The 22,885-nt window shown below is 43.4% G+C and overlaps 8 protein-coding genes across 8 annotated transcripts; all 8 read left to right on the top strand.

Annotated features, from left to right (window-relative positions):
* Window positions 1-107: 107 nt before the first annotated feature.
* On the top strand, window positions 108-3,215 carry LSM04_001363 (Kinesin motor domain; the record flags this gene model as incomplete). Its single annotated transcript, XM_067335920.1, has 1 exon — window positions 108-3,215. One exon carries the CDS (start codon window positions 108-110, stop codon window positions 3,213-3,215), a length of 3,108 nt encoding a protein of 1,035 aa, XP_067188098.1.
* A 625-nt stretch (window positions 3,216-3,840) lies between these two features.
* Window positions 3,841-4,662, top strand: LSM04_008570 (RNA recognition motif domain; the record flags this gene model as incomplete). The annotated part of the gene is made up of 1 exon (XM_067335909.1): window positions 3,841-4,662. The coding sequence occupies one exon, from the start codon at window positions 3,841-3,843 to the stop codon at window positions 4,660-4,662; it is 822 nt and encodes a 273-aa protein (XP_067188130.1).
* Window positions 4,663-5,113: 451 nt separating this feature from the next.
* LSM04_007283 (MIF4G-like) lies at window positions 5,114-7,015 on the top strand (the record flags this gene model as incomplete). The annotated part of the gene is made up of 1 exon (XM_067335898.1): window positions 5,114-7,015. One exon carries the CDS (start codon window positions 5,114-5,116, stop codon window positions 7,013-7,015), a length of 1,902 nt encoding a protein of 633 aa, XP_067188122.1.
* A 466-nt stretch (window positions 7,016-7,481) lies between these two features.
* On the top strand, window positions 7,482-8,300 carry LSM04_008066 (Band 7 domain; the record flags this gene model as incomplete). Its single annotated transcript, XM_067335887.1, has 1 exon — window positions 7,482-8,300. The coding sequence occupies one exon, from the start codon at window positions 7,482-7,484 to the stop codon at window positions 8,298-8,300; it is 819 nt and encodes a 272-aa protein (XP_067188126.1).
* A 4,298-nt stretch (window positions 8,301-12,598) lies between these two features.
* LSM04_002512 (uncharacterized protein) lies at window positions 12,599-13,846 on the top strand (the record flags this gene model as incomplete). The annotated part of the gene is made up of 1 exon (XM_067335876.1): window positions 12,599-13,846. The coding sequence occupies one exon, from the start codon at window positions 12,599-12,601 to the stop codon at window positions 13,844-13,846; it is 1,248 nt and encodes a 415-aa protein (XP_067188103.1).
* A 367-nt stretch (window positions 13,847-14,213) lies between these two features.
* On the top strand, window positions 14,214-14,933 carry LSM04_003856 (Nop domain; the record flags this gene model as incomplete). Its single annotated transcript, XM_067335865.1, has 1 exon — window positions 14,214-14,933. The coding sequence occupies one exon, from the start codon at window positions 14,214-14,216 to the stop codon at window positions 14,931-14,933; it is 720 nt and encodes a 239-aa protein (XP_067188106.1).
* Window positions 14,934-15,229: 296 nt separating this feature from the next.
* On the top strand, window positions 15,230-20,350 carry LSM04_008582 (CLU central domain; the record flags this gene model as incomplete). Its single annotated transcript, XM_067335852.1, has 1 exon — window positions 15,230-20,350. One exon carries the CDS (start codon window positions 15,230-15,232, stop codon window positions 20,348-20,350), a length of 5,121 nt encoding a protein of 1,706 aa, XP_067188131.1.
* A 271-nt stretch (window positions 20,351-20,621) lies between these two features.
* LSM04_007367 (CLU domain) lies at window positions 20,622-22,736 on the top strand (the record flags this gene model as incomplete). Its single annotated transcript, XM_067335841.1, has 1 exon — window positions 20,622-22,736. One exon carries the CDS (start codon window positions 20,622-20,624, stop codon window positions 22,734-22,736), a length of 2,115 nt encoding a protein of 704 aa, XP_067188123.1.
* Window positions 22,737-22,885: the final 149 nt, after the last annotated feature.

Raw genomic sequence — 22,885 nt, 5'->3', positions numbered from 1 at the left:
TATTCTTCTTCTTCTTCTTTGAATCTTATCTGTGTTCTTTTTCTTTTCTGACCTCACAGAGGCCTGCAACCCTCTCAACTCTGCAGGAATCAAGAAAGGGGAAGTGAATGCTGGAAGAGTCAAAGTCTGTGACCGTGGGTGTGCGGATTCGTCCAAAGTTGGATGGTGTCTTAAATGCCCTGCAGTCGGCGGAGCGCTATGAACAAATGGCGTGTTCGCAGATCTCTGACACCACACTTCGTCTTTGGGATGGAAGAGTAACAAGAGATAGTAGAGCATTCTTTTTTGCATACGACGGTGTATTTGACGAGAATACCACACAAGAAGAGATTTACGAAGATATTGTTATATCAGCTGTGGATCGTGTGTTGTCTGGTATCAATGCTACCGTCCTTACCTATGGTCAAACAGGTAGTGGAAAAACATACACGGTTCTGGGGGGTGTACGTAAGACTCCAGTGAGTGATGATATTATTACAGATGATACAGGTATTCTTTTGCGTGCTTTACAAGATATTCTTCATTTCGCAGCTGTTAATAAAGACAATCGACATCTTACTATTGGAATATCTGCGGTAGAGATTTATCTTGATGAAGTGCGTGATTTACTATCTGATGAACAGACTCCTAATGTTATTCAGATGTCAGTCATGAAAGAAATTGTACGTTTTCCAAAATTAACATATCTTCCTATCCTCAGCCTTCGTGATGGACTAAAAGTTTTTCAAAAGGCAACAGCAAAACGAGCACAACGTATGACTTCTGCAAATGATACGTCATCACGTTCACATGCAGTTTTTAATATTGAAGTATTTCAACAACCCATCACACCGGTAAGTAGACGGCCTATGGATTTTTTGGATATTTTATCTACACGAGATGCATGGCAGCTTAATCAGTTAGAGGGAAAGACAACGAAAATGAGGTCACATGCTCTTTTTGAGGGTGCTTCTAATACTCTTATTGGGTCTGCAGAGGCTCCAGTAATGTACAGCAAGCTATCACTTGCAGATTTAGCGGGCAGTGAGAAAGTTCGCAGCTCTAGTGCTAGGGGTGAAGGTTTTGAAGAACTTAAAAAGATTAACGCATCCCTTACTGCCCTAGGTAATGTTGTACACAGTCTTTATGAAGGGTCTAAACATATTCCTTACCGTGATTCAAAATTAACAACGGTACTTCGTGATTCTTTTGCCGCACCTAATGCCCGTGTTGTTCTGATTGTAAATGTAAGTCCTACAGTACTTACAGTTGATGAGACACTTTCTTCTCTTTACTTTGCAGAGAAAGTTAAAATGGTAAAAATGGTCCCATTTAATGGAAGCGGTTATTCTGGATCTAGCGAAATGGCATATGGGTATTTATCCTCTTTAAGAAAATATGATGAATTGACTTCTGATATACGTATTGCTAGTGTATTACATAGATTCCAAGCTCCTCAAGTTATTCCCTTAGTTGCAGATGACCCAAATAATGTGTTATATGACTTGAAATTTAGAATGAGAAGACCTAATTCTGATATACAACGAATGGCGTTCTCGGCATTATGTGATGCCTTTAAAACGACTGCGGATGATGGTCGGAATTGGGCAATAGAACAAGAACAAGAGATGCAAATGATAGGGCGTACAGTTCGAGATGAGACCATTATGGATTGGAAAAAAAAGAGAGATGAATTATATAATCTTATTAATGATATTTCAGCTTCATCAAACGCTAATGGTGTTACTGATGAGGAAATGTGGAATAAACAACTTCATGAGGCAGCTTCCGCCCTTTCAGAAGCTCGTGCTGCACGTCGTGGTATTCAAGAGGAGTATAATAACACTGTGAATGATTTGAAAGAGGCCCAAAATACTCTCACATCTGTGAAAAAAAAAATAAACCACATACTGCAAACAGACGAGAATGATACTGGAGAATATAAAAATGAAGATAATCCCATTCAGCTATGGAAGCAGAGACAACGTGAAGAGGATGACTGGGAACGGTTTTCAAGTCAAGCAATTAAGGCTATAGAATGTGCTAAATTACGCTTTAAACTGTCGAACTTAATGCGTAAAACCCGTCTACTTAGTGTAGAAATGGAAGAGCATAAACGGCAAGCTATGAGAAAACAATCGAAAACCGTATACGAATGGTTACGACGCGCTGTCTGGGGTATGGCAGGTAATGCAGTGGTGATCTCTCACAGGAAAGAAAAACAGCGACAACGCAAAAATTCAGAAGAGTTTGATCAGCAATCTCTCGTTAACGGCTACGCTGTACCGCGTCCACGCCAGTACTGGCAACAAAAATCTACTGAAGATGGACAACGAAAGAAAGGACGTAAGGCATCCACACGTTTTGATGATGATACACTTCTAGAGGATGTGATTTCCTTTCTGAGGATGGGTGGTGAAGTTGAAAAGTACTCCCGCGATGGCACATCCCATAGACGACTGCTTTATGTTACTAATAAGTCCGGTGATGATCGTCTCTGTTGGGCCTCCCCGGGTTCCTTAAGCCGAGACGGCTACATCCCACTACGCACTGTTAAAAGTCTGCGGCTTGGGCTGGCAACAGCCAACGTTGACGGTGTCAAGAAGAATGCTAAAAATAGAAATAATAATAATAATAATAATAATAATAATAATAATAATACTACAACGCACTATTATCTCAGTTGGGGTGTTGTGTACGACCGTCGCGGTACCCCCGCTGTGGTGGAGTTCGTCTGTGACACCGTTGCGGAGCTCGAGGCGTGGGTGGTTGGCATCGCCCATCTCACCAGCCTCAGCCCCGCCTTCGCTGCCCCTCTGCGCCGAGGGACCAGCAGTACAAATAAGACCGATACCACAAGTAAAACAGATACTACCGGCAGCAACGATAGCACAGATGAGAGTGGATGGGAGGCCCTCAGTAATGCAGAGGCCACTTTTTGTCGTGAGTGGCACGTCCCTCCGACCGTCTATGCGGAGACACGCCGGCAGATTATGAAACGCCGCACCGGTAGACGCCACGCCGGTCTTCGTCTCTCGCCAGGGGAACTACGCGATCTTGTGAAACTCGATATATTTCGCGCCTCGGCAATGTGGTTGCGCTTCCACGCAGAGGGACTCGTTATCCCGCCGAGAGGCAAACTCCACTGCTACGTCCAGGCACCAGCAATACGAGACGCCTCGTCAACGGGAACTGCCCACACAACAGCGGAAGGTTCAGACGGGGAAGTCTCATAGAAAAAAAAAAGGGTGTGTGGTGCGGTGCAGTGGAATTCGATCTCTAGCTAGGAAAAAAATCATTTCTTTGTTTCTTTTTTTTTGTAATTACTATCTTTTCCTTTCCTTTTCCTGATCCGACAATTAAACAAAGAAGGGAACAAACGGACGAATTGATAGATAAGACTCGTAAACTCATCGAGCATTCCATTTTCCCTTTTTTTTTGCAACGTTTTTTTCCTCTTTCTTTCTTACCTCTCCTATAATGGGAGTTAGGGGGGGGGGGATTGATATTTGATATCTTTCCCACCCGTTTTTTTTTATTATTCTTCAGTTGTTATTATTTTTCGTCATTGTAGTAGAGTAGAGGTTAGAAAAAAGGGGTGGTATGTGAGTATGATATCTACCATGTTGGTTTCTCGAATATGAGCCACATTATATTAAAGCCAACACACTTTCCATTCAATATGTACATGTTTAAATTATTATTTTATTACAAATTCTTTTTCTTTCCTTTCTGTGTGTCTGTGTGTTTGGCCTTTTTATTCGTATTCTTGTTTCCCCTTTTTCTTCTTTCTCTTTTGTGTTCTTCACCACTGGTGTAAACGTATATTACAACATATTTCTACACACACAAAGAAAGTGAATGCAGGTTCCTGGGGAGGAGGACGTGGGGCGCGAGGTCGCTCTTAGGCGGCGGGCGGAAGAACATGCACGGTGGAAAGCTGCTTTTTTTCAAAGTAGACCACCACCGCCGTTTTTGCCTAAATACCGCAAACCCCGAGAAAAGCCTGTGGCAAGCGCTCCTCTTCATTATCTTTACAAGCGAGCATTGGAGCTAGTTTCGACCGAAGTACTACCTCCCAGACCAAGTATCACGGAATCTACAGAAGAGCCAAAAGACAAGAAAACTATTTGGCTACAACAATTAAGGCAGGAGATGGAGCGCCGAAATCCCAATCAAGATAAGAAAATTTGTTCTGATCCTCGTCGTACTGTGGTGGTTTCAAGTTTGCATCCAAAGACTATAGAGGAGGACATTCGCTTGTTTTGTGAGCGGTTTGGTAGGGTGGTAAGTGTACGTCTCATTTGTGATCACAAAGGAAAAAGTCGTAGGTATGGTTTCGTTCAGTTCGGTTTGGAGGCAGAGGCCCGTAAGGCGGTAACAAATAGTCGCAAGTGGAGGTTGCATGGACACGCTGTGATAATAGATGTGGAACGGGGTAGGCTAGAGTCGGGCTTTCTTCCAAAGCGCATTGCAGAGGCACAAAAACATATTAACGGATCAACTACGTTGTCATCAGGGTTGGGGAGCAACAAACGCCTACGGTATGAAGATGGTTACGATTGCCAGTCATCCAAAGATGAAAAACCGAGCTCCAGAAAAGTTGATAATGATGTTTTTGATGGTAGTGATGCGCCTTATGATATTGATGAACTTATAAACGATATTTCAAATCTTAAGTGAGTGCGTGTATCTCTGTGTTTTTTTTTCCCCCTTTTTCTCTGTTTGTGTGAGTGCCACGAATAAGTACTTGTTGTTACAATAAGGTGAATATGCTGTTTTTGCACATATCTTCTATCCATTTTTTTATCTTTGATTCTCTCTTTTCCCCAATGGTTGCAGAGTGGAACGGAGGGGGGATGGGGAAAGTAAAAATATAGGATCGGATAGTTTTAGCGTATGTGTGACATTTTCGTTATTTTTTTTTCTCTTTTCTTTCTCCGTTTTCTTTTTCTACCGACGTATAGTCAAAGACAAAAGTGTAAAGGAAAGGCCAAGCTTTTTTCTCATATATATATATCTTTTCTTTTTTTTTTTTGCTTGAGTGAGGGAGGGAGTGTGTGTGTGTTTCAGTCTCTCACTGTTTTTTTGTTTTTTTTCTGTTTTGCTCCTTTTAGGTCAAACACCACTGTAAATGCATGTTTACTCAATCCAGCAGATTCTTGACGTGCGCCCCTTGTACAGGGACCCGCCGTACCCCGACTTCTCGCTCGAGGAGGCATGTCGCCGAAAGAAGATGACTCAATCTAAACTCGTGCGGGGTCCTAACGCGTGGGTCGCCGGCGGTTCAGCAAAGACAACGGTGGAATGGGTACAACGATTGGTGCAGGGATCTCTTAATAAGCTGAGTGCAGCGAATTTTGATATGATGGTGGGAAAGTTACAGACAAATATCATTTTTTCTACGGAAGAGACACTGAATAAGACGGTTGAACTTATCTTTAAGAAGGCACTTGAAGAGCCAGAGTGTAGTAAGTGGTACGCCGGTGTATGCTACAAGTTGGCAGAGTTTGAAGTGAGTCTAACGGTGGCAGCGCAGCCTGTAGAAGGGAAAAAATTTTCTAAACTACGTAATGCTGTTGTTGGCATCGCACAAGAAGAATTTCTTAGTCGTCGTAAGATGCCTTCATCTGATAGACTCTCAGAAGAGGAAAAGGAGCAGTTGCGATCCTCTTTTATGCGTCGTAAACGAGCGAACATGAAGTTTATTGGAGAATTATTTATGCATAAGGTTCTTTCACATCATACAATGATGAATATTGTTCAAACTATAATGCAAGGAGAAGAAAATGATGGAGACCCTGCAAGTGAGGATATTGAATTCCTTACGGAACTTTTCCTAACCATTGGGGAGAGTCTTGATGCCATCCCTGATGTGCGGCCCAAGTTGGATGGCTATTTTAAGAAGCTGGAATTTCTAAAAGATCAAGAAAAATACACGGCGCGTATTCGATTTAAGATTCTTGATCTTATTGAATTGCGACGTGACTTGAATTGGGAACCACGTGCAGCAGCGGCCGCAGCAGCAGCCACAACTGTAGCAGCTCCTAAAACTTCTACTGGTACACAGAAGGAACCTCAACGTGTTACTGATAAACTCCCTACACGTTCTCCTGCTACACTTAACTCTGGCAATACACCCACGAGTGGAGCTAAAAAGAGCAAACAAGCTGCTTTTCCTGATACGGCAACAAACCCACCAGGTGAAGCTGCATCTGTATCTGCTGCAGGAGATTCAACTGGTGGACGTAACTGGAGCAGTATTGTGAAACCTACAGGTCCACCACAAGATGGTCTTCTTCTTCGAAATACAGAAACAGTTTCATTTGAGGCACGTGTACGATCACTTTTCTACGAGTGGGTTGCTGAGTGTACAAATGATTTTATTCATGAATGGATGAATGAATTCCGAAATTGCCAACGACGCTTTGAATCGGAAGAGGATCTCTGCAAGGCCGCGGCGGCAGAAGTGGTGCGTGAGGCTTGCATGACCACAAAGAAAGAAGCCCAACATGAGGGATGCAGCTTTCTTACTGTAGGTCTCTTCCTCGCAGATGATGAGGTACTCGACGGTTTCGCAATGGCTCTCGCCTCTGCCATTGAGGAGGATATTCTGGAAGATGTTCCTAAGTTTAGCGAGCGCTTCATTACTATGTTGTGTATTGCATGTCGTGGAGATTTTGTCGCAGATATGTACTACGATGCCGCACGCGTACTCTGTACTGCATACGGTATACTTCGTGTTCGAGATGAAGCGACACTCGACACACTAATGGAATTCTGGCACAAATTACAACGACCACCGGAGAATGAGAATGCCATGCTGGCGCCCGTCACCCTTCAGTACCTAGCAGATATGTCCACAGATGGGCAGGCGCCTCTTACCGGCCGCATCATCGCCTCACTGCACAACATTGGACTTGTAAATGATGAAATGGTGAATGAGTGGCTCGAAATTCCAGCCGAGGGAGCTGTTGCTGAAGTCGTCGAAGCGTATAAAAAGGCCGCACGTGAGTTATCATTAAAAACAGTCTAATATTTAATTCAAATGGATCTGATGAAAAGATCCATATATATATATATATATATATATATATATATATAGAAAAACAAGAGAAGTAAAAAAAAAAATGAGGCATTGAAAAGAGAGGTTTTTTCAAGAGTAAAGAAAAAAAGGAGGTACGTGAGAGTTGGAGAGAGAGAGAGAGAGGAGAAGAAAGTTATGAAAATTATAGTCGTTTTAATGAATGATCACCTAATTACAACAACATCACAAACAACCTAGGAAATGCCTTTGCGAAACGGAATATAAGCTGAACCACCCCTTAACGGAACTGCATTTGCTTGTGGTTTTCCTGTTTTTTTTTTCTGCTTCTTCTCCTCATAATCGATTCTGCATATTTGTTTGTTTTTTCTCTACTAATTATTCAATCTCATGGAGAGTATATATACACCTGTATAATTGTATACGGATAAATAAGGTTATAGTGTGTTGTTATAAAATGAGTACAAAAATTCTTCAGCGACTAGCAGTTGGTCTGGCTGCTGCTTCAGCTGGTGTATACAGCTGTTGCTTCGTTGTACGTCCTGGAGAGGCTGCTATTCTTTACAATAAGATTACTGGTCTCAAAGAAACCGTATATGGAGAGGGCCTTCAGTGTCGCATTATTGGACTGGACGATATCAAGCTTTTTAACATCCGCGTTCGTCCCCGAGTATTGCAGACTATGACTGGCACAAAAGATCTTCAGATGGTTAACATTCGTCTGCGTGTATTGTTTCGCCCACAAGCTGATCGCCTACCTCAGATATACCGTACATTCGGAATGGACTATGATGAACGTATTCTTCCTTCCATCAGTAACGAGATCCTCAAGGCGGTTGTGGCAGAATACAAGGCAGAGGAACTCATCCAAAAGCGAGATGCGGTTTCTGCCCGTATTTACCAGCTGATGCAAGAAAAGGTAACCCAATTTGGTCTTGTTCTAGAGGACCTTTCTCTTGTGGACATTCAGTTTGGAAAAGAGTTTATGATCGCTGTGGAACAGAAGCAAGTGGCCCAACAAGAGGCGGAACGTTTCCGTTATGTTGTACAAGAAAATGAGCAGAAGAAGAAGGCAGCTATTGTGCGGGCAGAGGGTGAGGCGGAGTCTGCACGACTTATTTCTGAGGCAATAAAACGTTCTGGTGACGGTCTTCTGGAGCTTCGTCGCATTGAGGCAGCAGTTGATATTGCATCTCATTTGGTTCCATTGCGCAATGTGACTTTCCTTCCAGGCGGTAGCAACATGCTTTTTCAAATGAAGAGTCCAAGTGGGTAATAGTTGGTTGTCCTTGTAGGGTGGAGAAAAACAAAAAAAACCGAAAGGAAAAAAAAAAAATAAGAACGACATTTAGGGAGATGCTTTTTTTTGTATGTGTAAGTAGCGAAAATAAAGGGGATATGAGGGGAGACATAATCACATGTTTTTCTCTTTTTTTTCCGTCTTACTTCTAATCACTGATGAATGGTGGTACATGAGTTCACTTTACTAAGTTAAGAGACAAAGGTTTCGGCAACAGAGGTGACTCTTGCGCTTTTATTTTCTTGGAAAGCGCCAACCTTCGTATGAACCTCAGCCGTTTTTTTTTTTTTTTGATAACTTGCGAAAAGAATGATTGAACTTTGCGTCAATTTTTGTTATTATCTTCTCTTCTTCACAGTCTGCCAAAAGTAAATTTCCTGAAAAAATGTCTCACAAGCAAGTATTATGTGAACTACAACAAGTCAGTCGTTTACAGAAGTAGAACGGCAAATTAGCACGCAGGCGTTAACGGCATTTGTGCGCCGTAAAGGCAAAAAAGCTTTTTTTCTTTGACTATTGTCCAGCAGATTCCCCGCGAACAATTTATCACGTAGAAGTTGAGTTATTCCTTAAAAATGACACCCTAATGGTTCGGGTAAACGACCACAACGTCATGCCATGGGCGTCTCTTGGTCCCTCCCTGGTGCGCTATAATGTGCCGCTTAACCCAGACTTTCTACAAGCATTTGAAGAAGCACTTGCACGTTTCAGTGCCGAATGGAAAGCATTGGCAGCAGCACGTTCAAGTTTAACCTATGAGTATCAAAATGCACTAAAACAATTACGGGATGAATCCTTTCGGGCACAGCAGCACGCAAGTAATCAGGTCCAGGAATTACAAGACCAAATAGCACATCTTCACCAGGCAGCCATGATCGAAAAAACACAAAAGGAAGAAATGCAAGCGTATTTGAAACATACCCAGACGCAGTTGGCCGAAACACAAGGGCAACTTTTGGCAGCATTACAAAGACTCTCGCAGCAAGAGAATGAAAGGGTGGAATTGCGGGCACAAGGGTCCCAGTCTCAAACGGAGAAGGCTGAAATGTTAGCGCAACTTACATCGGCAAGGGAACGGCTAAGGCAAAAAAAAAATCAATTTGCCGAATTATTGCGCCAATTAGGGCACGAGACGCAAACACTGGGAAAAGAAGAAACACGCAGCATTGACCCACAAGCCGTTCACACGCCTACAAAGGAGGCACGAAAAGAATGGCCCGGAGAGACGACACCGATAGGTTACGAGGAAAGCCCAAAAGAGGTTTTCCGGGGAACGCGGGAACAAAACCAACCGGTTTGGACCGAATATGTACGACCAGAAGAGCGCATCAGAACATTTGAAGGAATGATGGATTATTTACTGCAGACTTCACTAACCCAATTGGTGGCGGCATACCGGGAAATCTTTCCTATGCCAGCAAATCCTGGGCCAGCCTATAATGATGCATGGAATAATTTTTTGCAATGGGCCAACACCATTCGTAATGAAGGAATGTCGAATCAACAGGTACGCTTCGGAAGCCAGTTATGCACCGAACTCAGGGTTATTCAGACAGCAAAGGATTTTCCAGGAGTGAAGATGCAGGATATCAAGGAGGCCATTGCTCAGCCTCTGCAAAAAGAGAGGATCCCTTCATACAAGCCGCTATGAAGTTTTGGAAGAAACATTCGGCACCATCACTCAGCAAGGCACACTGTTTCAGATGCGGTCTCATCGGGCATTACAGCTCTACGTGCCGGGTGCAATTCCAAGGAAAGAGATCGAGTGGCTTTACGACTTGCGTGGTTCACAGCCAGCCGATTGGGAGAAATAACACAACTTCAGAAGCAAAATTTTGTATCACACGATCAAGATCCAGAGGCCATAATAGTGGATTGGGGAGCCTTACCCGAAAACGTTCAAGATCGGGCCACATAGGGCAGCGAGGTACGTAGCCATCGGAGGAGAAGACGCACGACAGATCAAAACAGTCGTGAAAGGAATGACAAGCGACGAAAAGTTAACGACATTACCCACAAAAGACATGGAGAATATTCTTCACCCCTACGGAATGGCAGCTCACTCCATAAAGAGAGGAGCGCTTGCGCACGCAGCAGCAGTAGTCGAACACGATCTCGATCCACGACTGCTTGCACAGCTGGGGAAACATTCAGATCCCATGGAACTCCCACGCAGCACGGTGCGATACTTAGGCAATTGAGCCGCAACAATAAACAAGTCAGTGCAACTGACATCATTGATGTAAGAGAATTGGAGAAATGGGCAGCGGAAAAATGGATCATACCAGAACCTGTAAAACAAGTTGTCTGTGCACCATTTAGGGGGTAAAATATACTACAACGATCCAATCGAACTCGAGTGGCAACGAAAGAAGAAGAAGAACAATTACCGTTGCGACAAGTAGATGTAGGACCACTGTTCGCTGAATGGATTAGAAAACGGAAGAATGAGAAAACCAGGAGGTTTTGGGATGAGGTGTGGCATATAATGCAGACATCATCACCAAATTTAAAGCACCGCGAATCCAATCTACGCATCAATAACGCTGATGCGCAGCGTATGAAGGAAGCAGGAATTATTTGTACAGCTTCATCACATCCAACCACAGGATGGGTCGTCCCTTTTACGGTGGCGGAAGACAAACCGTCAGGGCAGAACAGGAGATTTATTGCGTGGCCGAAGGCAAAGAATGCCAAGGATGATCATGAGGCTGATGTGCCTTTGGGACACATTTCCCGATACCTGGATGTGGTTTACGGCGAAAACGCGACAGTATTTGATTTAAAGGCATCATTTTCCCAAGTAGCCTTACCAGTTAACATACGGGCAAGTTTCCGTTGCCGCACGGAACCGGGAGAATTAGTGGAATTCACTTGCCTTTTCATGGGCTATAAATATAGTCCTGAAATTTTAAATATTCTTGCAAGAGTTTTGGCTGGTGATCCGGAAATGGTATTGCCACAGCAAGCGGTGCCCAAAGAGTTAAAAATACACGTTTGGATTGATAGCATCAGAATAGGTGGTCCACACGGAACGGTACAATCTTGGGGACGCCAAATCATACATAACATGCAAGGTGGCGGCGTTACTATTGGGGGGCAGAAGTTTTAAACGAAGGAATACGATTTCATCGGGGCGCACTTTAACCATAGAAATCAAAGGGCCTCCCAAATACAAAAAATAATAAGAAAGTTGAAAGAAGCGCCGTCACTGGAAAAGACGACGGTTAAAGAATTGGAGAGTACAGTTTCGCGCATGATGCACGCGGCGGGAGTTAGGGGTGAATCCCTTTTCCCTTATTATTTCTTCTTAAAAATAGTGCGTCAACGTTTATCATGTTAAAACCGAGGTTATTACGGCCCCAAGATCAGGCAAATTTATCACCCAATGCAAGGGTCATTGGGCATAACTGGCCTAAAACATTATTAAAGAACGAGCCGGTTCACCCATCACAGCAGCTGCCATCGAAGGCAACGCTGGCGACATACGCCTCCGTGTACGGATTGGGAGCGTTATTATTTAAGTGTTCAGGGGAAGTTTTGCTGGCTGCTGGTGGTGCTTGGAAGCGCTCACCTCACATGATTTCCCAAACAGAGGCAATTGCCGTTCATCTAGCTTTACGGGGTTTTAAAATGCATTTGGCAGGGCCATTGGATATTCGCGTTGGCGGCACAACAGTTAATGAAGATTATGCGAAAAAGAAACACACATTCACAGGCATTAGTTCCAGAAGTTGGCGCCATAGCAAAAGTTTTACGCTCATACGGCATACGTGCTACTTGGATTTACGTCGCCCCAGAGGAGAACCCAGCAGATGGAATATCTAGAGGGAAAACCATCCAAAAATTAGACTTAGCGAAGGGGTGAAACTTGCGATGGGGAGAGCGGGGAGACGGGTTAAAAAGGGCTTCTCAGCACTTACATTTCGTCAGTTCTGTTTATTTATCAGGAAACAATTACAGAGGAAAAATATTTGATGCAATTATGTTCTCAGGGGCGAAAAAAACTTGGTTCTTACAGAAAATTATTATATTACTCTTTTTTTCTTCTATTTTTATTTGATTTATTAACCGGGAATGCAAGGTTTTAGATTGTTCTTATTATTCTTGTAATTCTTTTGAAGTATTGAGAAGAAGGGAGTTAACGAAAAGAGAAAATAATAATTGGTACTTTTCTCTTCTTCCTCTTTTTTCCACCTTTCCCTCTTTATTCCTATGTGTGTTTTTTTGCGTGTACGTGCCTGTTTCTATTAAAGGTGGCAGGTGTAGAGTAAATGCCGACGTTAGACGTGGCAACACTGTTGGGCAGTAGTCTCAGTGATAAACTCCGTGCGACATCCCTTTTAGTGCTTGATTCCGCTGTTATAGTGGGAACCAATGAAGGGACTGTGTTAGTTTTTTCACAGCTTAACAAGGATAATGGTATAGCTGCTGCTAGGGATGATTCTGATACTAAAAATGATGAGGTTCTTCTTCCTGGTGCTTGTGTCTACGCTCAGACTCTTCACCATGGTCCAGTACACTCTCTTTGCGCCTCCACTGCACATCTTTTTGCTTCTGCTGGTCATGATGCTGCAGCGGTTGTTCAGCCCCTTACGAATCTGCTAACAAATGGTACAGAACGTGTACATCGATTGTCAGGTCATACAGTTCCTGTGGTGGCAATGGAGTTCTTTTCTACAGGAACTTGGTTGGCAACGTGTAGTTTGGGTGGTCGTTTAATTGTTTTTGACACTATATCACGCTTGATGCTATGTGATGTGAATGTCGGGTTCTCCGTCCGCTGTTTAGCGCTTTCACCAGACGAGACCACTTGCTTTGTGGGTGGCATGCAAGTTGCCCGCATCGATTTATACGAAAATGACCGCCCTGTGGAGCCACTAGGACGACGCGATCCCCCGCTGTGGCTTCAGCGTTACTCGTGGTCGTGTGCTGGTGAGGATTTTCTTGTGGAGGCACCTGAAGATTTGTATATCGCGAGACTCTCCGTTACGGAGGACTCACTCACAGCATTTTTCCAACCACGCGATGGTTCTGCTATCGACTGCGCAATTGCCAAATGGCGTCACAGTGCAGCGGACTTCTGGCTCTCTCGCAACTTTGAACGCATCACCGATGGTAATCGATCACACGAGGAAGAAGAAAAAGAGGAAGAAAAGAAGGAGTTATCTCATCTTCCTTTCCGTAAAATACTTCTGGTGAGTGAGTCTCAAACAGCGTATGAGGGAAAGAAGAAAGAGAAGGGATCATCAGTGGGGGTGGATTTCTCTAACGGCTGGAACACATGGCCACAGCCGCACGTGCGTGTAGAGTGCCATGAACCTCTGCACATTTCTGCATCTGCTGCACTTTTGGGTGAAACTCTACCAGAAGCTGCGGACAACACAGTAGAGGGGCGTCTGGCTCGTGAAGAAGAACATAGTAAGGCATTACAGGCAGAGTGCGATGAGATTGTTCACAGCTTGAAGGCCATTATGGATCAAAGGGGTAGAAAACGAATGCGCCAACCTTCTTTGACATGAACATGAGAAAAGAAAAAAGAAAGAAAAGAGAAGAAAAGTGGTGAGACCTAATCGCTTCGTAAAAACAAAAAAAAAGGCGTCGATTAAATAAATTTTGGATTCTATTTCTTGACCCATAAAATGCTCGAGTACCTTTACTCCTTTGTCTTGTAATCTTATTACCAGCACGTCTCTCAGTTTTTCCTTTCTTCTGTTCTCCTCTTTTCTCTTTTTCTTTTGTTATGTATCTGTCTTTTGCACTTTTTTTTTCTTTCTATTAGTGCCATCACACATACACATACACATACACGCACGCATACGCACACATAGAAACACAGACAGTTACACATATTGCTTAAGCTACTGCTGAGAGATCCCACGGAAGGAGATGACCGGGAGTGCCCCGGTTATGTTGCCCAATCTTAGCGCTTTAGTTGGGCGGGATGTGGCGAACAAACTTGTGGAGGCAGCCGGCGGTGTTGTTGCACTCGCGCGGCTCTCCGATGCGGCATTGCGGCATCTCGGCCTTTGCGAAGAGGCGCAGTTCCAACGGGCTCGACACCTGCACGCCGGATATCTCGCTGAGTCTCCCATATTTGTGGAATTTTTCGGCGCCGATGATGTGCGTGCAGATGAGCTGCGAGCTGCGAAGAAGGCCCTCGCCGTGCTCGCCCGCAAGTGTTGCATAGCGGCGAAGGCAGATCTTTCGGGCGGTGCTGCAACAGACGAACTTGGCGAGAGAGAGCGGGAGAAGCTGCGGCACACCTTTGAACTATTGTTGGCGGAGGGGAAAGTGAACGCAATAGACACACAGGCACTTCCCGTTCCTCACGTGTTTGTACGAGGGGAGGAGACAAAGAAGAAACGTGGTGGTAGGAAGGAGTTCCGCAAACAACAGGCACAGAAAGATGCGCCTAGTGCTTTAGAGCGTGCAGTTTCTCACTTAAAGATGGGCGTGAGCGAAGAGGAGCAAATACAAACACTCATGTTGCGCAGTGATGTTAGGGCAGAACTGTTGAATGGTGTAGCGAAACCACGGGAGCAGCGTAAACGTCAGCGGGACGAAAAAGATGATGAGTACGATGATCTTATGCAGATCCGTCTATAAACTCAGTCTGATGGTAGTGATGATGATGATGAAAATGCACTCACTGCATGTACGACATAAGAAAAATAAACAAAAGGAAACACGTTTATCTGCTCCGAGCAAACACTCTATTTTATTACTATCCTCAACATTCTACTCCACTTTTCTTCCTTTTTTTCTTTCTTCTTTCTTTCTTCTTATGTAATGTTGTGAGTGACAGAAACTGGGTGTATTTCTGCTTGTGTGTCAACGTTTTATTTAAATTCTCTTCCTCCTCTCCTCTCCTCTCTTAAAAGTGGGTGGGGTTGCAGAGGAGAATGCATGGTCCTCTTGAAGGGATATCCGTTATAACCGACTGCGAGGTTTGTGAGGAGCATAGGAGTAGCAATAACAACAGCAGTGCGCACATCGTGCCAAATGAGACGGAGCCGCCATGGTTGCCTCCTTCTCATCTATCAGCACACTTACCGTTTCGTACTGCTTGCGAACAGCTTGACCGTCATTCACGCGATTGGAATGATGAGTTCCAGAGACTCTGGGATGAGGAGTGGCAGCAGGTGTGGGGTACTGACAATCGTGAATCCTTAGAAGAGTTACTTAATCAGTACGAGTCCTACTGTCTTGGCTTGGTAGAAAACCTCTGTCAGGAGGGTGGCTCTAGCAGCACATGGTCCAGTAAAGCACTGCAGTTCCCTGACTGCTTCCGTGTTGGAAATATCATGCTGCGTGTATGGAGAGATGACAAGTTAGGTCTTAACATGCAGCGTTGTTTCCGCGTCTTACTTGACTGTAAGGCACCTCGCCTCGCTTTCCCCCTCACAGCAGCATTTCGTTACTATAATGTTAGTATTACCGCACAAGCTGTTATTCCAATACCACGTGGTCGTGCTCCGCTTTATCGTGGCGATGGCGTCGCTGATCCACTACTACATTCCCCTTTACGAGATTACCTCTCCTTCTTACTTGAGGCACTCAACGTTATTCCACACGGTGTTGGTGCGCAGTCAAAGCATTTGGGTGTGGAGGTGTACGAAGGTGCTGACATGCGTCTCTACCTTCTTAATCCTATTGGATTGCTACCACCGGTAAATGGATTATCATTATCTCGTTCCGTTCCACTCCGTCGATGGTGGCATATTGTGCGTGGCCCTCCGGCTCTATTCATGCAACCTCCACTGGAATCTTATGATCGAGAGGCTTCTAGTATTCCATTTTTACTTTTTGACGCGATACACGAGGTTGGAGTGCGAAGACATAAAGCTATGGTTCGTATCTTACATGAAAACGGACTAAATATTTGTCTTTTGGGTAAAGTGTTACGACACCTTCTCTCTCAAACAGATGGCGATAACAGTGATGACGATGATTATGAGAATAGGGAAAATTTATCACGCTTGATTGGTCTAGAGATTATCGCGCGTGCTGTACGACGAGTAATGTACAATCAAGTAACTCTAGATTGTGTCCCTCGTACCATTAAAACAGCCAATAGTTATTTAGCACGAGCTGTTAGTGGTATGATGGATACTGATTCAAAACGTTTTATCTACGGACTTATTCCAACTATAAACGAGATGTTTCCAACTGTTGACAATGATGGTTTACTTCAAGAATTTTTACAATCTCTGCTTCGTGAAAATACATTATTAGCGACAAAACGGTTATGCTCACTCTGCGGTTTTATCCTTAACGGAGGTATTGTAGAACGCATTGATTGTATACCATCAGCACACAATTTTAGTAGTTATGTAGATATTAACCATGAGTCCGCTGTACCAGTATTTATGTTAAATACAAAAAAGGAAAGTGATGTTACTCGTGGTCTCTACACATCATTGATACTGCCTTATCATGTTCTTCATCACTTACGTGCAGGTCGTTTGGAACAGGCTATGCGTCTCTCCCGATGCATCGTTGCCGTAAGAGCACAAGCGAAACGACAATTCTTATACTTTGAAGCATTAATAAACGCGGCAATAGTTACCACACAATGTGGGGATCATGAAGGCGCAAAAGAAATGCTTAAACGAGCACGAACTGGAATGATTATTACACCCGCAGTTAAACTTGGTGTCGTAAAGAATTCTGGAGCCTTGCTACTTCCCCGTAATAATTTTTTTCTACCAGGTCGTATTGCTGTTGAGGTAACAGAAGGTTTCCTACATTGTTATTGTGAAGAATACGTGGAGGCACGTAAAAGCTTTATCTCTTCTATCGATTTAGGGTGTTCAATTGACGCTTCGAGTGCTGAGTTTGCCACACACTTACTCCTACTACCTTTTATGGGTCTCCTTGAGACGGCTGTGCGTTCCTTAGTTGTTACTATTCCAGAGTTGCTTACCTTGTGGAAACGTCTTCGAAATCGTCTTGGTCCTTCAATTTATGGAGCAACTGTCTGCGAACAATTGGCTTCTTTACTAATTGAAAGAGGTATGTACGAGATGGCTGTGGAGCAATTGCGAGGTGCGATGGATATTGTAGTACTTCTCCTTGGTGATCAATCTTATGAGGCTGGTGTTTTGCTAAACAAACTTGCATTTGTTTATTATACGTGGGATGTAAAACGTTTTGGAGTACTTTGCATCTGTTTACTACAATTTTCAGAAACTATTATGATTGAGACAAAAGGGGATTTAACTGTTTCTCATCTCTGTGTTGTTGAGAATACTGTAATGACATTAATGATGCGTGGTAATTTTGTAGAAGCTTCGAGAAGACTAAGAGCTATATTGAACCCTACATCTCAGAGAATTCTCCGCATTCCGAAGGAACACCCTGTGACAGTGAGACTTTATGAAACACAGGAGCGTCTTAAAACGTTGTTTACTCCTACTGCTACAGTAATAATTCAGCGACATTGGAGAGAATATAAACGACGAATTGCACTAAAAATTGTCTTTGAGGTAAATGCATGTCTTTTACAACGTGTGGGGCGTGGAATGTTAGGTCGTAAATTATTGCTATTGTACTCTAGAGGTGATATTCAACTAGAAGAGTTGTATCGACATGACTATGAGTTTGCTTTACTTAATTTTTCAAAACCATTGTTGCGTGCTTCTGAACTACTATCAAAGAAGTGTCGTAATTGGAATGGAGAATTTCAGTATCGCCATCAGTGTGATTTAATGTGGGATGCAGATTCTTATGCGGTACGTAAGGAGCACTTGAGTGATGTAGAACGAGACTTTCATACCACGGTGCTTGAAAGCATCAAGATTTCACAGGAGTCATCTCGGGGGCTAACACCTGTACCTACTTGTTCCACTTCTTTTGTAAAGGAAAATATCGTCATTACTCGAGTAGCAAAGGATGATAAGTTTCCAAAACTTCAAAATAAAGTATCTGCCATGTTAAGACGGTCTCCAACAGCCTTTTTTACTGCTGTCCTATCTGATTACGTTGTGGTAAACGATAAAGCCTATTTTGCACAAGCTCTTATTCCTGTACACCATGAACCACAATTTCTTATTGCTAGTGATGGAAAAATTGATGTAGGAACTTACGGGGAAGCATGTGATATTTTTGAAGAGATATCTTGGCTTCTCCATGGTCGCAGCATAAAGCGCGATAACAATTGGGTATTAGGAGCAGAAATCGTTAGGGCAATGGATGGGATGTGGTACCTGACCAATGGTATTAGTTTCCTTATTTCTTCGCAAGATTCCACAGATATTTTATCAGGTATTTCAAGCTCATCTCCATACGAAAAAGCTCTTCAATTTTGTGCTATGAATCAACAGAAACAGGCAGTGGAACTGATGGAGCAATATATTCTATCCAGGAAATGGTCTCATTGCGCTGGTGAAATGCTTGCACGAAGCTTTCTGGCGTATTGCCGTGCCGCAGCTGGGGAAGTGAAGGAGATAGTATTTAAATTGTCTGGTACCCCAGATAATATTGAAAGGACGGGATGGATGTTATTGACTACTAGATTAAAATATTTACATGGACGAGCTTTAATTCGCATTGGAGAGTACGCTCAAGCTATTAAACCACTAATGGAAGAATTTCAAATTTTAAAGACTGAACGCTTTCATGCGTACTATGCTGCTTACCCTCTTCTTGACAATGCTCTCTGGCTTGGTAGAGCATCTCGCAATGCTGGTAAACCACTGCCACGTTCTGTGATCACTTTTACTCTTCATGTAGCGACAAACAGTGAACCAACAGAGTTACTCTTTGAAACGTGCGCAGCAATGACACACTATTGTATGGAGTCAGGAGAACTGCAACTTGCAGAGGAATTCGCCGCCGTACGCGAACGCAAAGTCAAGGAACTTGACGAAGCGTCTAGTCTACGGTATGCTAAAGCCCTTCATGACCACAGTCAGTTACTTTTTCGAAGAGGTGGTAAAGAAAGTTATGAGGCAAGCGCTTCCATGTTAACAGCTGCTATTCGTATTGTGGAAACGGCTCAACCAGATTCTCTGGCTCTTGGTATTATGTTAAACCATTACGGATCACTTCTCACGCACATGAATAAACTATCGTCTGCGAAGAAGACACTCTTAAATGCCCAACGGTTACTTCAAACACATCTTAGTAGAGAACACCAAGAAATGATTAGTTGGCGAAAAAACATGAAGATTCTTGAGAATAGAATACGGAGAGGAGCTGCATTACGTATTCAGGGTGCAGTACGCCGTTGGATTGAAAGAAGAGCCTCTAGCAGACATCTGGAGTTAGAGGATCCAGAACGTTATGGTGCTCTCCTGCGTTATCAATTACTCTCCCGTATGAAACGTCTTGTTGTTTCAGAGGCAACAGGACGAATTTTTATTGCTGATGAAGAAAATGAGCTTTTTTATCTTTTGCAATGTAAACAAAGACAAAGTCTTGGAAACGCTAAGATAGCAACCTTTCTTCGGCAAACTCGTGCTGCGAGGATGAACATTCATAAAGAAAAGTTATTGACATCTATTACAGAACTGATAGAACTAGAAAAAAATATTCGAAATGTAATCATGTCTTTCCAACAAAAAATGCAGGAGATTATATTTACGCAAGTCCTCTGGGAAAGACATCGCTTAGGTCGTCGTTCTATTATTCGTGAAAATAATGTGCTGCGCATTGCAATAAAAATATGGCGTATGGATAATGTACAAACAGTGATACGCAGTGATATGTTGCGGTCACATTTGAGATTGCTGCTTCATCTTGTTTCACGTGAGGAGTCTGCATGGCGTAAGATGCTTGAACGGATGAATCGAAAAAAGAAGCGTGCGCTTGGGGTTAATATTAGTCGCATATTGAATCACAGTCGTCATGGTAATCACCGTCCGAGACGCCGAAAAAACTTTCAACGCATATTTGAGGACCTTGTTATTGAAGAACAGGTACGGCGAGAAAGTATTGTAAAGAAAGAGGCGATAGTGTCGCGTGACTTTTTCTTTGGCCCACTGGTGGACTCAGAGGAAGATTCCTCTGGAATATGGTGACAGTAATCTAATAAATCATAGTAAAATGTGGACAATTTTCATTATCTCATGGCAATTTTGACTTATATACATGTGTTTTTCTATAATGCTTTTTTTAGCGTTAAGTTTTATTCTTTTTATTATTTTTGTGTTTGTGTTTTTCGTTTTTCCCATTAATCCTTTTATCTTCTCTGCATTGCGCGAAATATTGTACGGCGTCACAGTATCTTGTTAACCTTCAACTCTTTTTTTTTTTTGAGTTCTTTTATCTTAGAAATTTATTTGGAAATTCATGGATCGCGCATTCCTTTCTGCATGTACCGAATTCTATCCTTCGTATCGAGACTGGAATGCAGAGTTCCAGTTGGCATGGGAGATGGAGGATAACACTGTTTCTCAAGCTGAGAGTCGTCTGGAGGCCCTTCGCCGCGTCGAGAGAGAGTTTGTGGCGGACGCCGTACGTACTGTTAAACAAATTGTGACGCTTGATGATGATGGCCCACGGGAAATGCCAAAGTTTCTGCAGTGCTACCGTGTGGACAACATCTTCTTCCGTGTTCTACCTGACAGTCGCTCTGGCCGCAATTATGTGGCGTCACTCCGTGGTGTACTGCAGAGCCGCACCCGCCTGCTGACTGTGCCCCTCTCATGTATGCTTTTCTACCGGGGAATGCCGGTGCTGGCACAGGCCCTTGTTCCAATGCCGCGGCAACCCACACAGCTCTATGGCGCAGGCTATGCAAATAATCACGAGGTGGAGGCAGAAATTCTGCATATGGCAGATGCACTTAATATTATATTACCGACACATAAGAACTGTGAGGTATACGAAGGACTTGATGGACGGTGGTACTGTACATTAACAAATACTACTACCTTTCCTCTTGGAGAAGTGCCTTGCGTCAGTTGCCCTTTAAAACGTCAGGAGATGCTTGCACGTTGTGCTTATGTTACGAGTGGACCAAGGGATGTTCTCGCTGTGGTGCACTCTCCGGTATTTCTTGATGCAATAACTCAGTTAAAGAGGGTCTCTACGACTGATGTTCAATTTGAGCTATGTAGCACATTACATACCTATGGTGTAAACTTGTGCTACCTTAAGGAGGTTTTGCGAACCTTTGCTGAGTACCAACGAACTGATGTAGAAGCATTAAGAGTTGTAGAGTCATGTATTATGGTAGAAATGTTCGCTCGTACTATTAAGCAGGAGTTTTACTTGCGAATACAGTCTAACCGTATAGCATATGATGATGTAACACTACAAAATGATCTTACACGACGTATTGCATATGGATTAGATGAAAGCCAATTTAAACGGATTTTTCTACCTGTAATAATGCGCAAATATTATATTTCTCACGAAGAAGAAGATATTATCGCTTTATGTGACACTGTACGCCTCACAAGGCGACACGAAATTATTTCACGTCTTTCTATTCTTTTGGGAGCTCGTTCACGTACAGAAAGTGCGTCAGCAAAGGAGAAAATTGTCTGGGTACCTAAAGTTTATTCCAGTGTTTTACCATTGTTTTTGGAACCTAAAAAGATCATGGATCTGGCTGCCTACTATGATTCAACTAAAACTACAGCTAATCATATGTATGCTTTTTGTTTACCTTTGCAAGCAAAGGTAAAATATTGGGAAGGAGATTTTGAAAGGTCACTAGATTCTGCACGTTTGGTTGTAGCTGGTGAAAAAGTTCGAGATGATCACTTAAGCCTTCCTTACCTTTATGCACTACGTGACATGTGCGAATTACTCTTTGGTGGAGTTAGTATCGAACATATTGAAGAGGGACGTAAGCATCTTGTTACACTACTAGGAGGTTTTCAAAAATTAGCAGGGCCACTTACTCTTGTTCGTCGCTACATAGAGTGTGCATGCTGGATGCTAGGTTCTTCTGATATAGTGGATATGAGGAGCGATGCGTTGAGTTGTTTTCAGACGGCAGCGAAGCTTCTTCCTTCTGGTCTACGCAGTAACTATGGAGCCTGGTTGTATATTCGGCCGTTTCTTGGCCAACTGCGCTGTAAACAGGCGATGTCCCCACTAGTAATGGTAGACATTGTAGAGATTGCGAGAGATGCGAAACAGTTATCAGCCTTGGTAACACCATCAGACTTTTTTGCAGAATACTTGTGGGAACTTGGGATGGAGCTACGCTGCGATGCGCACTATAGCGCAGCCACGAAAACACTCCTCACGGCTCTCCGCATTTGTAAGAAAGTACCAAACAGTCAGTTGGATGTGAACGCATTGACACAAGATATTATTGGAACGTACCACGCATGGGACCCGGTTAAGTATGGAGCCTACTGCGATGCTCTCCTCACCGCTCTTCCAGACGCATCTAGCAGAAACACCTCATACCCAAGTGATCCATTTGGCGGCAGCTTGGAGCGGTAAGTAGGGTTTTGTAACGTCAGCATTGTTACTTATTTGCGATTTTCTTTTTCGTTTTATTCTCGAGACCTGCTTACTTGCTTGTGTGTTATGGTCTACTTTTTCCAGCTTCTGTGTTTCTTGGTCTTCTTTCTTGGTGTTCGTTCCTCCTG

The sequence above is a fragment of the Trypanosoma melophagium genome, assembly GCF_022059095.1.
Source record: "Trypanosoma melophagium isolate St. Kilda chromosome Unknown ctg4segment0, whole genome shotgun sequence".
Lineage (NCBI taxonomy): Eukaryota > Euglenozoa > Kinetoplastea > Trypanosomatida > Trypanosomatidae > Trypanosoma > Trypanosoma melophagium.
The sequence above is the reverse complement of the archived record's forward strand: the minus strand, read 5'-3'. Positions and strand labels throughout refer to the sequence as shown.